We start from the raw sequence: 14942 nt of genomic DNA, 5'->3' as shown, positions 1-14942 counted from the left end.
CTCCTTAAACGGGCGAGAAGTGTGTGTGTGTGTGTGTGTGTGTGTGTGTGTGTGTGTGTGTATTTTAAAGAAATCTTTCAGCATGTTTATTCTTTGAAAAAGGTTCTTGGTACTTCTTGCCAAAGCTTTGGGTTTCTATTTTGAACGAAAGTAACTTGACTTTCACACGGGTTTGCAGGAGGTCTGAGCACTTAATTACAGTCCATTATCCGCTTTCATTATCTTTCCTCCTGCCTGAATGAGTTCAACAGTTTCCAGACATTTCTACTTTCATACAATTTTTCATTTTCTCTAATGTCATCATTTTATCACCAAGTTTTTGATCTTTACAGTTCATCTAAGTTTTATACATTCACAGAGGCACTTCATTGTAAAAGCACCTTAATTTTTTTCCACCTTAAAATTTAACTCTTGCTTTACCTTATATTTCCTTTTCACCAAAGTATCTAATTTCTTTTAAAAACATATTAAAATATAATTCCTTGAAACTAATTTGAAAATGTCTGCTTGTACCCATCCTAATTTGGATATTCTAAAAGTGTGAACTCAGTGCTAACTTATTTTCCTCTTTTTGGACAATAATAAATATTCCATATTGGAAAATGCTGTATAGATACTAAAGGGGTGTCTATAAATACTCTTCCCAGACACTAACATCGACTCCTGTCTAGACAGATTCATTTTAAACTAGTTTTGAAGCCATCTAACTCTACTAATATGCATTCTTTCCAGGGTCCTCCAACCCCTGTTATAAAATCATTCAACTCAGTGATTCCTCAGGCAATTACCTTAACCCACCACAGTCTTGGTATCTACTGGGGTTGTTATCTTATCTGAGAATTACATTTAAATTTGGTGGAGATAACCTTTTTTAAACAAACTTTATTGACTTGTACTTAATATGTTATGGTATTCAGGCACTAATTCACCATTTCCCCAAGAATGTTTTGAAATATTTGCCCTGATACGTTAAGCAGTATTGTATTTTTATTTAAAAGGATTCTAGCATCCCTTCCTTGCAAATTCTTCAGAATGGGTTATTAATATTTTGAGATACTGTATTTCCATAGAAGGATACAAAAAATATTAATAGAGAACTATGAATATATGCATACATAGGTGTGTGCAGACACACAAGAATAAAAGAAGAGGAATATAGAAAGAACATATGTGAATACAACTCACCACAAGCTATAAATTTCAAATACACTACAACAACACACTAATACTGTGCACCACATAGAAAGTAAAGTTGTTTTTTTTTCAAACACCCTGTTTATTTGGGTTCATAATTTAGTAACTGCAAGTCTGTGCTGGAAGGCCAGTGTCCCCTCCTGCTGTTGTCACCCACATCCACAGACCAGCCCCAGTGTCAGGTGCAGCTGCTGCCACCCACGGCACATGGGAACAGGACTTCTGCCATGGGCCTGCTCTCCTGTCCAGGGAGACGCTCGTATGTCTGCCCAGGGGCTTCATGACACAGTTACCGCAGCTAGGGAGGGCTTCGATTTGGTGGTGTCCCCAGGCCTCTCCCTTGGGAGCTGGGGGCTCTGCCACGGGGCCCGGTTTCATGGCTCCACAGCTGCTGACACCTTTCCTTTGCCCATGGGGAAGAGCAAGTCTTTCCAGAGGTGGCTTGGAGGCCCTGGGGCGTTACGGACAGGGACAGGGAGAGCATGAGACAGACCCACAGGGCTGAGGCCAACCCTGCTTTTATTTCACGAGAGCTTCTCGATAGCTGACAGGAGCTCAGGTGTCAGGATGGAGTCCGGCTCGGCCCCTGCGGCCTTGATGTCCTCCAGCACGGCCATATCCCACGAGAAGGTCAGGAGGGCAGAGGGCACCAGCCCGCACTCATTCAAGGCCAGGTTCTCATCCTCTAACAGCTTCTGCCCTCCCAAGGCCAGCAGCTCAAAAGGCAGCCAGTCGTGCTGCAGGGCCTCTGGGACGAACCCGTACACTGCCCCCAGCCGCTCTCAGGCGTAGAGGGTGCCCCGCAGGAGGCAGCCATTTGGGGTGCGCACGCGCAGCGGCGTAGAGGGTCCCCTGCAGGAGGCAGCCATCAGGGAGGCGCACGCGCTCGGGCGTAGAGGGTCCCCCGCAGGAGGCAGCCATCGGGGAGGCGCACGCGCTCGGGCGTAGAGGGTCCCCCGCAGGAGGCAGCCATCGGGGAGGCGCACGCTCAGCGGCGTGTAGGTGTACTTCCGCAGCCCCCGCTGCTCCTCCTTCTCCCGCATGGCCTCGGTCCGCAGCACACTCAGCCGCTCCACCGCGTCAGACCTGAGCCTCTGCTCCCGTTTGATCTCCTCGGCCGTGAGCTTGAATAAGTCCCCAGGCGAGTCGAACTGCGAGGCCAGGGGCGAGGGCTGGAAGACCTGGCGCTGCCGGTCCAGCTTGGCACGCACGGGCTCTGCGGCCAGCAGCTGCTCCTTGTGCCTCTCCAGGCTCTGGGACTGGGCCAGGGTGGCCTCGCTCAGCACGCAGAACTCCTCGGGGTCCTCCTGATCTGGGATGGGAAGCAACACTTTTTGCAACCCAATGGCCTCAAAAAACTCGTGGGTCCCTTCCAGGTAATGCGCTCCCGGAACACTTTGTTCTGCAGCGTGATCTTCCAGTACTTCTCCTCCTCGGGGTGCAGGTGGATGTTGTCCAGGTACTTAGCGATGGTGTCCAAGCCCAGCTTCACCGGTCCTGGTCTTTGTTGAACGTGTGGATCTTCATGATGGAGGCGGCCACTGGGTCTGTGGAGAAGCGTGAGAGAATGGCCTCCTTGATGCAGGCATCCCGCTGGTCCTTCCTCAGGGTTGCCCGGTGAGCGGACAGGTGAAGTAGATGCCAGGCACGGCCAGGTGGGCAGAGCCTTCCTCTCTGGGCTGACATACCACGTTGGTACCTGGGGACTCAGGACTCCTGCTGACGGTGGCTTCGGCTTGAAGTTGCTTTCTCACCTGGTTTCGGATGGTGTCCTGTGACGTGGGGCCCCGGGGCCGGGACTGCTTCTGCTTCTTCCTTTTCCTTCCTCTCCTTCATTTTTTTTTTTTCCTTTTTTCCTTAAAAAAAAAAAAAAAAAAAAGTAAAAAAGAAAAGAAGGGAATGAGGATCCAAAACTAAGTCTCTTACTTGGCCCGTAACTATGAACCAAGGTACTGATAAGACTCGTTATTTCTTTCTTTAATGAGCTGGTAGTACTCTGGTGTTAATGGAAAGTGCATCTAGAAAGCACAATCTTTCTAGATTATCAGAATAACAAACAAGAACTGGGTGAAATTAACTTGAAAAATTCAAACATTAATTCTTTCAAATCTATATTATAAATGACACACATAATTTATCTGAAATATTGTTGGTTAATGTCTCATACTATTCTGTTCTTTGTACTTTGCAGAGAAAGTATACATTCAAAATCCATCGTCTTTAAAACATAAAATTGCATTTCCCTCAAAAAACTGTGGCATCTGTAGGCCACAAATAAGAATAAAATGTGATATTGAGTTTCTATTAAGGAAGAAATCTACAAGTTATGACCAGATCTTGCTAGGTAGGGATCCCAGTGATAACAATGGTGTTTGCTTATATTTTCTTTATAATCTTTTATTTATTTGATTATTATGTAATGTTTTTCTTTATAATTTTGCATGTATTTGTGTTTAACAAAAAAAATTATTAATTAAAAAAAAAGAAAGTAAAGTTTATGGGAAGTTCCCCCTTACATTTGCAAATGATTGTTGCGACATAAAAGAAAACTTTTAAGTTGCAGAAAGCAAATTATGCTGTATTTCAAATTGTAATATTTAATTGCTAAAATATTTGAGCCTTAGAGATAAACTAAACCAAAGGGAATTTGTGCCCTTTTCATGAAGAGAATTGAGCAGAATTTACCTAATCTATACAAATATAGAATATACACCTTTTTTTATTTTTTAGTTTTCATGTATTTATTTTTTATTTTGAGACAGAGTCTGTCTCTGTCGCCCAGTCTGGAGTGCAGTGGCACAGTCTCAGCTCACTGCAACCTCCACCTGCCAGGTTCAAGTAATTCTCCTGTCTCAGCCTCCCAAGTAGCTCGGATTACAGGTGCCTACCATCATGCCCGGCTAATTTTTGTATTTCTAGTACAGACAGGGTTTCTCCATATTGGCCAGGCTGGTCTCAAACTCCTGGCCTCAGGTGACCCACCCGCCTTGGCCTCCCAAAGTTCAGGGATTACAGGTATAAGCCACCGAGCCCGGCCAGAATATATACCTTTTCATTTTAATTATTTGTGAATCATGCTGTGTGCCTCACACACAACCCATGCACTGTCCCCTCCCCAGGTTTCACGCATCAATGCTGCTGCTACTGGCTTCTTTCACATTCTCTCAGGATAAAGAGCATAGCAGAAACTCATAAAGGTGGTTTCCAAGAGCTGACTTAAACACAAAATTCAAAGAATAAATAATTACTCACCAGACTTATTTTATTATTTGACTTTCAAGAAACACAGACCTTTCTTAGAACTTTATAGCGTATTGCCTACATCACAATTGACATCCATTTAGACAAAACTGACAATATATTTGTTCATCTGCAGTAAAATGTTTTCTTCAAACTCTTCTGAATCCTCCTAATCAGCCTAATCAATACCCAGCTAGGATACTGCAAAGCAGCTGATAGCTGCAGCATCTTTTTATTTGCCCCACACCCCGTTTTTAGAAGCAAACTCTCCTTTCCCTTCACCAGTCCAGTTTCAGTAGCAGACTCCTGGAGATGTGCTCCTGACTCACTACTGACCTGCCATGACCCAGGCAACTCACTGATTCTGTTTAATCCACCAAGGTCTTGAGAAATAATTCAACAAAATCAGATAAACAACGTTGCAACTAGAAGTGAAAGTCTCACTGCCTGAATTTATTACCTTTCTGAGATCGTATTTCCAGATTTTCTCCCTCTTAACATTATGTCTTTGTTTTCTTGTTTCTTGTTTTGTCTTGATTTGTTTTGTTTACCAAATCTACTGCAGATGAAATCTGATTTTTCACATTTTGTGAATGTTATCAAAGCTAACTATACACACTTACACTCCCTTAATTTGGATGTCATTTAAAATGAAATTTAACTAAATTGGATTAAGCTTGGAGAAAATAAAAAAATCATTAAACTGATTAAATAATTAAAGTCAACATATTAGTATCCAGAGATAGCAACTATTACATTTGGAATAGTAATTCTTTGATTTTTCTCTATTTATTCATACCTATATAAGCATGTAGGCAGTTTATGATATATTGTTTAACCATCAAACTGATAATATTCACAACTGATGGAGTAGATAATTATGCATGTAATAAGTGAAGAGAAAATAGTAGAAACTGTATTTGATAACATGCCAATTATCTATACATATATCATAACTGTATAAAGTCTATATATTTCTGTTGCGTACAGAAAATTGCCATATGTATAATGCACAAAAGTTTTATCTGAGTGCTTTCTATATTATATCATGAGCATTTTCCTAATTTATCAAGTGGTTCTTAATGTTGTATAATAAATCATCTTTTGGAAATACTGCCAGTTAATTGTTCATGCCTTTGAAAAAACTTGTATACTTCCAAATGTTAATACTATTATATCTTTCATTGACATTGCCATTCTTGAACTTGGATTCTAGACCAAATCTCCCATTATTACCTTGAATTCTAGGACATGACATTATTGGGCTGAAAACTAAAGACATTAAATTTTTTTTTTAAGATGGAGGCTTGCTCTGTCACCGAGGCTGGAGTGCAGTGGTGCTAACTCGGCTCACTGCAACTTCCACCTCCTGGGTTCAAGTGATTCTCCTGCCTCAACCTCCTGAGTCCCTAAGACTACAGGCATGTGCCACCATGCCAGGCTAATTTTTTGTATTTTCAGTAGAGACCGGGTTTCATCATGTTGGTCAGGCTGGTCTCGAACTCCTGACCTCAGGTAATCTACACACCTCAGCCTCCCAAAGTGCTGAGATTACAGGAGTGAGCCATTGTGCCTAGCCAAAACAGAACTCTCATGCTGCAAGAAAAGTAACACAATTTGGTGGTAGGGAGAATTTTGTATTAACTATCATATGCTTTAAAAATATGTTGACATTTTGAATGCAAATCTACTTCTAGAAATTTTCAAGAAAATAAGGGTGCCAAACTTAAGAAATGTTTATGAGAAACATTGTTTGTAATTGCAAACAGTGGAAACTACCCCAAATAACAAACTTTATTTTTTTTTTGAGATGGAGTCTCGCTCTGTCACCCAGGCTGGAGTGCAGTGGCACGATCTCGGCTCACTGCAACCTTCACCTCCCGGATTCAAGCGATTCTCCTGCCTCAACCTCCTGAGTCCCTAAGACTACAGGCATGTGCCACCGTGCCAAGATAACTTTTTGCATTTTTAATAGAGATGGGGTTTCACCATGTTAGCAAGGATGGTCTTCATCTCCTGACCTGGTGATACAACCACCTTGGCCTCCCAAAGTGCTGGGATTATAGGCATGAGCCACTGTGCCTGGCCAACATTAAAATATTTTAACACACACTGCCAATGTGTTTCTCTGGAAAGCTTTTATCAAATTATCAATGATGTTAACTCCATACTCCAGTGACCATAACTTCGTTATATTTTGTTTCTTATTTCCTATATTAAAACATTTCATGCATATAGTTTGCATTCTGTTTATTACAAATCAGTTGCATATTATTAGATTTTGTGTTGATCTGCCATTTGTAGGTAATTTGTGAATTGACCTTAGTTCATTTTTATTGGTGCTTTTGTTTAGAAACTTTTTGTCATTTATAAAAACCTATCATGATATTACAATAATTAATACTTTATCTGGCATTTACATTGCAAATTATTTTCTTAGCTCTAACGATTTTGACCTTTTGAATTAAGAATACTAAATGTGCTGTTGATAATTTTCTCTGCAATCTCAATTATTTTCAATACATTATGATCTAGTGTTTTACTTTGCATATTTTGTTTTGGCATATGATATAAGATATGAACAAATATACAATATAGAGTTTCTCCAAATACTCTAGATAATGAGAAGATCTTCCCAATACCATTAATCAAAAAATCCATTACCCCATTGGTTTGATAGTTTCTCTTTATCACACACACACACACACACACACACGTATGCACACATAGACAAACACACTAGAAAGAGAAGCAAGTGATGCTTTCTTCAATTCTTCCATCTGTCAAAGCTAGCAATAGAACCACAATGTTTACAAGGAAATATCATTGTCTATCCGCTATGGTCAAACTACCCACATTCTTATTCTTCTTTATTCTCTGCATTCATTCTCATTTGTTTCTAAATGATCTTTTGTAACTTGTATTAAACCCTCACTCGGCATCCTTACCAAACCTTATTTCTTTCATTCCATGGCCAATAATTTTATTATAACCAAAAATTAATTGGGGAAGAATGTGCACCTGTTACACAGTTCAGTACTCCCTCAAAAGATCATGGCACATTTCCTTATTGTTAAAATTCACTTTTAAGTTTCCTAGTATGTTTTTCTCTAGGAAGATTCCTAGCAGTGATTTGAATTTTATTTGATTTTTTTTTCCTCTAGTTTTTAGTTAGTATCATATTTCAAGTATTTTCTCATCCCTGTGTCATCAAACATTATGGATAATATATGAGAACATTTTATTTCTCTATTAGCATTCATTTACTTTATTGAATACTCATTTATTTCTAATTTCTTTTCTAATTGATTCTCCTACATTTATTATTTACACAAATTTAAGTAATGCAAAGTTGTCTATTGAGCAATAACTTACGTCTCCTTTTTCTGTTTCATGTCTTACTTATTGCATTGACCAAAATTTCAACAACACTGTTGATAGGTCATGTGGTACATTTGTAAATATATATTCTAATGATATCTCACTGTTATCTGTGCGTATGCTTTTTTGAGACAGATTTAATTAAGAGTTTCCTCTTTGTCCTATTTTCTGGTACATCTTTATTTTGAAATTAACAATGGGTATTGTACACTAACATGCCATTCCTAATATAAACTATTTGGTTATAGTGGCTAACTTTTCTAACTTATTGTTATATTTAATTTCTGACATCTTAATTAGTTTTTAGAAAACTCTTATATAAGTAGGCAATATAGTAAAGTGGAGTAGAGTATGACTTTGTACTCAAAAGATTTCTATTCAAGTTCTGAAATTCATTAGTGATGTGACCGTGATGGAAGTTATTTAAACCATATGACACTCAGTCTCTTGATCTGTAAAATGGGACTAATATTATCTAGTCCATTATATTGCTTAATTCAGTGCCTGACAAAAACCACAAATAAGTAAAAATAAATATTGTGAGTGGTTGGAATTATATAGTTTCTTACATAATGTTGATGAAAAGTTAAATATCTCCATACCTTTTTTAGAAAGCGTTATCTTCATTTAGATTTTAGATCTCATATGGCACATACTTATTCATGTTTTAGATAATTTTATTTGATTCTTAAGTTTTTAAAATTAATCATTCTCCACACTAAATTATATATATTTTATATATATACATATATATAGTATATACGTGAGAATGATGTGCTTATTAAATCTGGGGAACTGCATTTCTAGATCCTGACCTTGGAAATTTTAGTAGAGAGAAATCTTCAGAAACTTTCTTCAGTTTTTTTTATTGGTTTCTTAAAAATGGCCATTTCAAAAAAAAACTTCATTGTTTTAGTATAGAGTAATAATATGTACATTTATGAAATTAATTTGTATCTAGATAATTATGTATAGTTGCCATTGAATTTTCATTTGTCTACCTTGAGTGTTCTATCAGTTTACCTATTTTGTTTCTGAAGTTCTTCCTTTATGAAAAGGAAAGCAAAGCATTCTTGCATTTCCTAACATATTTTATTAGGGTTTTTTTTTTCTAACTTACTTTTTTCCCATTTATTATATTCTTCCATTTAATATTCTTAGTTTTATTTCAGGTTTTCTTATCAGACTTTCTGAGTGAATATTTCAGTCTTATGTTTTTTTCATATATAAAGCAAAGCATTTAACAGTATGACTTTTCCTAAGGATGGCTTGTCTAAATTTCATATCTTGTTGTAAGATGCTGTTTCTCACATCATTTCAAAATAGTCTATAACTTTAATTTTTATTTCCTTTTCTTGACCCAACAGATATTTGGTTTTGTTTGTTTCTTTTGAATTTTTAAAATAATTTAGTGTAAAACTTCATGTTAATTTTTATGAATTTTTATCATGGTGGTCAGATAATAAAACCACAATTTTTGAGTCATAGAATTTATTTTCAGCTTCTTAACACTTTTCTAATATGAATAGCTGTGTTATTTGTTAAGATTCAAAGTTATGTGTGTTTTAGTCACAATTTCCTGGGCTATAAGCATTCTCCCCTGCTTGAATTCTGAATTTACCAAAGCAAGAGGCCTGAGTTCTGTTTTTCTTTCTTTCTTTTATACATCCAGCCAGTAAGTCGCTTAACCACTCCGGTTCTGATTCACCTTGACCATACTTAATCTGTCTGGGCCTTAGTTTTTAAATCTTAACAAAGAAATGATCATTCTGCTTCATAAAGGTTCCTCAAGATATCATTAGTGTAGGACAAAGCAGAACCAAAACTTAGCTCTCTTTTTTATGTAGGAGTAAGGTGTTGCTTTCATCTTCCAAGCAAATGTTCTATCTTTAAATTAACTTTACTGATGTTTTATTTACATTAAAAATGCACCCATTTAAAGTTTGATGTGTTTTTACAAACATTTACACCTGTGTATCTACAATCCCAAACAAGATAGAGAATATTTCCATCACCCCAAAAAGTCCTCATGTGCCCCTCACCAAGAAATCCATTTCCTGGACAGACACTGACTTCTAATTTGTTTCCACTGGCAGAAAAAGCAAATGGGAGCAGAGATATCACCAGATGAGACATCACCAAAACCATGAAACACTAAAATCCAATTAACAAGGAACAACAGACTGAACAGTGGAGGAAGTTTAGACCTAACTTCATCTAGGAGTGAAAAACGAAGAGAAAGTAATGAATAGGCAAAGCATGGAGGACTCCAGGACAGTAAAACTATTCTACATGATGCTATAATGATGCACATGTCATTAAGACAGAGGATCCTTTCCCTGCCGCTTCCCCAGCCGGAAATCTCCATAGCCAGAGGCGCCTCTGCCCTGGCTTCACCTGGGCCTCTGGGCTCACTCTGCCCATGCGGCCCAGCAGGCAAGCTTGGTGCCTGCTATGGGCCTGGATCCCATACCTGCTGCTGCTCTATGCCCAGCCCACAGTGGGCACGGGCATGCCACACCAGCTTCCACCTTGAGTTCTGGCATCTGAACAAGGGGGACGCAGCAGCACCTGAAAACAGAAGTGCTACCAACCGGAGAGCCCCAAGAGTTGTTAGAGCTTTTGCTCAGGGAGTCTCAAGGTCTGAGCCCCTAGGAAGTGTTACACCTCTCTCTCATTCTTGCCACCCACAGTCTGCTAATGGGAGTGCATCACAGCTCATTTGGTCCCACTACCCAGAGCTTGGTGAATGGGGGCATGTCACACCCAGCAGTTTTTTCGCTCCTGTAGCTCAGCCAGCAGGAGAGTGTTACAGCTGTTTTCATATTCACTGTTTGGCAGATTCCAGGTTCTTGTCCCATGACCAAGAGGAATAAGGTACCAGACACCAAGAGTAAGCAAGGCAAAGAAGATTTTTAATGAATGACAGAAAAGCTCTGAACAAGAGGGGACCCAAAGTTCTTAGTCCTCTGTGTGACAGGGAACCTAAAATGGGTAGCCATGTGTGAGGATGAGTCTGGGGTTTATATTGGCTCAGAATTGGGGTGTGTGCACTGATTTGTCCATGGGCAGGCCTTGTAAAACCACCATTCAATTGACTAAAAGGCATTGAGGACATTTTTACTCCAGTCATGGACTCTATGCATAGGTGTATTATACGTGTGTTTGGGATGGTGGCTAAGAGAATGAAGAATATAGGGAAACTTACAATCTATACATGAGTAATTAAAAATAGTAATTTAAGTCTACTATTCTTTTTAAATGTTTATTATCATTATTGTTTTAGAGACAGGGTCTTGCTCTGTTGCTCACTGCAGACTCAACGACCTGGGCTCAAGCATTCCTCCTGCTTCAGCCTCTGGAGTAGCTGGGACCACAGAGACACATCATCCTGCCCAGCTAACTCTGTCTTTTGTAAAGTCAGAGTCTCACTATGTTTCCCAGGCTGGTCTTGCACTCCTGGCCTAAAGCAAACCTCCCTCCTCTGCCTCCCAAATTGCTGGGATTACAGGCATGAACCAGCAAGCCCAGTCAAGCATATTACTTAAAACATAAAAATAAAGCAGCTATAAAGCGGAAAGTGATTGGATGCAAGGAATGGGACACGGGAAAGGTGGAAGAAACACTGTTGCTTTGTTTTACATTTAGTTTTTAATATGTACCAATACTACTTTGATTAAAACTTTAAAGATAATTAAATTACATGGAAAAAAAGAATTAACAATGCATTATCATGCAACTTTACCACCTATGTTTGACTTAACCTCCAGTCACATTCTGGTGTCTTCCTAAGGACCAGAATAATGCTTCTCTTATAGTGCCTTGCATCTAGAAGGTGTTCAATGAATACATTGAACACAATATGTCAAACTGGTTAATATGCAATGAGCTGTCTTTTCACAAAAAGAATAAGGGTATAATATGCAGAACATTAAAGCATTATTAAAATTATCATGAATGGGGTATATGGCAAGAGAGTACACTTTGAAGGCAGACCTTGTTTAAAGTCCCTCTCTGCTACATATTATTTGTGAGATACTGTGGAATATTCTTAAACCTCTAACATCATCATGTTCTCATTTTTAAATGGTGACTATCACAGTTCACTCGTTGGTTTGCTATGAAGATTAAAGGAAATTACATGTAGCACAGTTTGTGGCTTCTACATAACATATATTAAGTAAATGACAGTTTCCTTTTTCAGAACATTGATAAGTGGCATAAAGGCTTCAGTGAAAAAACAATTCATGAGCTTATATTTCTTGATGGAAAGGAACTAGGGAATAAACTGGGTGGTGTAACATAAAAAATGCACTACAAAGTCAGGGCTAAGGCTATAAAAGTAATACATGCCCATCCACAGAAACAGACACATAAATATTCCCACCAGTTCTGCAAAATCTCTGGTTCTGGATTTGATAGAATCTTGGACTTTGATTGGAGAGGTTAATACCAGGACAATATCTCTCTCTGTGCCTTTACCAAAGCCGGAACTTCTCTCAGATCCCCTTGAACAGTCAAAATCAGCCTAATCAAAGACAGAAACAAAGAAGAAACAAAATAACCAGAATAGAAACTCAGATTTTTTTTTAATCAAGATTGGTTCTTACAAAGTTGAGTTTCTCTGCCTCAAAGGTTTGTCTGTGTGCTTTGTACCTCCACACTGACCTCTGCAGTCTCAGAGCAGTTGCAAGCTTCAAAGAGAGTCCTATACATGAAGGAAACACATAGTTCTGCTGTTAGAATTTAAAAAAAAAAAAAAAGCATTCCTTAAAGATGTCTCTTATCAATTACAACTCAAGTGTTGATTACAAAGAGAAACAATTTCCCATTCAAGACCGCTTAAATCCGGTTTAGTTTAATATATTCATTTAATCTAAGTTGACTCTCCAAAGGTCTTCAGTATGGCGTGCTGGCATCCCCTCCGCCAGCCCCCGCCCCCAAACTCTGAAAGGAACATATAGGATATTGGACAATACACAATGGAACAAGCAGAGAGACAGAAACAAATGGCTGTTGTGATGAGAAAGCCAAGAGATTCTTGATGCAGGCTAAGGGTCCGGGAAAAGGCGGCCAACAGTAGATGCCAACAAGAAAGCCTTGTCTCCTCAGAAAACTGCACTTTGTTTATGGGGGGGGAATCAAAAGCATTGTAGAAATTGCTCTAATTTCCCATAACACAAATGTTATAAAACCAAGAATAGCTGAATGAAAAGGCAGCTGATCCAGCAAACAAGTCTAGATTGATGAAGTCTAGTCGTGGTCAACAGTTAATTAAATTCAACATACAGTTTCTATCATCCTCACACTTTGACATTCTGACATTTACATTCCCCGTTCTCTTGTTAGGGAGTCTCTTCCTGGCTGAAATTTCTGAATAATAATGATAATCTTCCATTTAGCTGAAAGGGGCAATAAACGGGTATTTTGATCATCTTCAGCTAATACAGGAAAGGAAAGCATCAGGAAGCCCTCTTGCCTTTCCAGTGTGAACTGTATTCCCATTCTTCCCAGTCAGTTATGAGGGGTTATAATGACTTGTGGCTTATCATTAGAGAAATTGATATTTTCACAGGTGTGTAGGTAAGAAGAGAGCTAGGAGAAATGGTGAGGCGAAAAAAGTGAGAAAAGAAGGAGGGGTGGAAAGAGGCAGCACCTTCCTGCCACATCCTTGACCTAGATGCATTTCTTTTTTGGGACTGAATGAGGATACATAACTACCTGTTTTGAAAGTTTCACAAAAAAGCACCTGTTCTATTGTGAAGGTGAGTCAATCTTTGTATAGAACTAAATATAGGAACACACATGCAATGGCATCATGGCATATATTTTATTCACCTGCAAGTTAAGAAAAAAGGATGTTTCATAGGTCCATAAAAATATTTTCCGAGTAGCTGTTACACCGTAAAGATGGTGGAGCAAGAGCAAAGAAAAATCCCTTTGGTTCCAGAAAATCTCCTGAAAAAGAGGAAGGCTTATCAAGCCCTCAAAGTCACTCAGGCAAAGCAGGCACTTTTGGCAAAGAAGGAGCAGAGGAAAGGAAAAGGGCCCAGGTTTAAGCGATTGGAATCATTCCTACATGATTCCTGGCGGCAGACGCGTGACAAGGTGTGTGTCAGACGACTAGAAGTGAAGCCTCACGCCTTGGAATTGCCAGATAAACATTCTTTGGCCTTTGTCATACGCATTGAAAGGATTGATGGTGTGAGTTTACTGGTGCAGAGAACCATTGCAAGACTTCGCCTAAAGAAAATTTTTAGTGGTGTCTCTGTAAAAGTCACTCCCCAGAACCTAAAAATGCTGCGCATAGTGGAACCTTATGTGACCTGGGGATTTCCAAATCTGAAGTCTGTCCGGGAACTCATTTTGAAACGTGGACAAGCCAGGGTCAAGAATAAGACCATCCCTCTGACAGACAACACTGTGATTGAGGAGCACCTGGGGAAGTTTGGTGTCATTTGCTTGGAAGACCTCATTCACGAAATTGCCTTCCTGGGGAAGCATTTCCAGGAGATCTCATGGTTCTTGCACCCTTTCCACCTCTCAGTGGCCCGTCATGCTACCAAAAATAGAGTGGGCTTTCTCAAGGAGATGGGCACACCTGGCTATCGGGGTGAACGCATCAATCAGCTCATCCGCCAGCTGAACTAGAACCAGGTGCCAAACTGCAATAAATTTTTATCAACAAAGTGGAAGCATGTGTTTTTGGATTTGGAGAATTGGTATCAAGTATCCTCAGAGAATATTATTTCCTGCTTTATCTTTCAAAACTGGAAAGGAGGGGTCAAAGAAAAGACAGTAGCTGGCCAGGCGCAGTGGCTCATGCCTGTAATCCCAGTACTTTGGGAGGCTGAAGAGGGTGGATCACCTAAGGTCGGGAGTTCGAGACCAGCCTGACCAACATGGCGAAAACCTGACTCTACTGAAAATACAAAAATTAGCGGAGCATGGTGGCCCATACCTGTAATCCCAGCTACTCAGGAGGCTGAGGCAGGAGAATCGCTTGAATCTGGGAGGCAGAGGTTGCGGTGAGCCAAGATCACGCCATTGCACTCTAGCCTAGGCAACGAGCGAAATTGTCTCAAAAGAAAAAAGAAAAGAAAAAAACAGTAGCTTATGTTCATGGC

At 39.5% G+C, this 14942-nt stretch overlaps 1 protein-coding gene and 1 pseudogene across 1 annotated transcript; one reads left to right on the top strand and one right to left on the bottom strand.

Annotated features, from left to right (window-relative positions):
• Nucleotides 1-1718: 1718 nt before the first annotated feature.
• Nucleotides 1719-7829, bottom strand: LOC105710095 (UBX domain-containing protein 6-like; annotated as a pseudogene).
• Nucleotides 7830-13710: 5881 nt separating this feature from the next.
• LOC135273823 (ribosomal protein uL30-like) lies at nucleotides 13711-14509 on the top strand. The gene has a single exon (XM_064373464.1). The coding sequence runs from the start codon at nucleotides 13726-13728 to the stop codon at nucleotides 14464-14466; it is 741 nt and encodes a 246-aa protein (XP_064229534.1). The 5' UTR covers nucleotides 13711-13725; the 3' UTR covers nucleotides 14467-14509.
• Nucleotides 14510-14942: the final 433 nt, after the last annotated feature.

The sequence above is a fragment of the Aotus nancymaae genome, unplaced genomic scaffold, assembly GCF_030222135.1.
Source record: "Aotus nancymaae isolate 86718 unplaced genomic scaffold, 86718_ANA_hifiasm-v0.15.2.pri h1tg000009l, whole genome shotgun sequence".
NCBI classification, from domain to species: Eukaryota; Metazoa; Chordata; class Mammalia; order Primates; family Aotidae; genus Aotus; species Aotus nancymaae.
The sequence above is the reverse complement of the archived record's forward strand: the minus strand, read 5'-3'. Positions and strand labels throughout refer to the sequence as shown.

Coding starts and splice junctions, on each gene's coding strand:
- LOC135273823 (XM_064373464.1), top strand. CDS start 13,726: ATGGTGGAGCAAGAGCAAAGAAAAATCCCTTTGGTTCCAGAAAATCTC.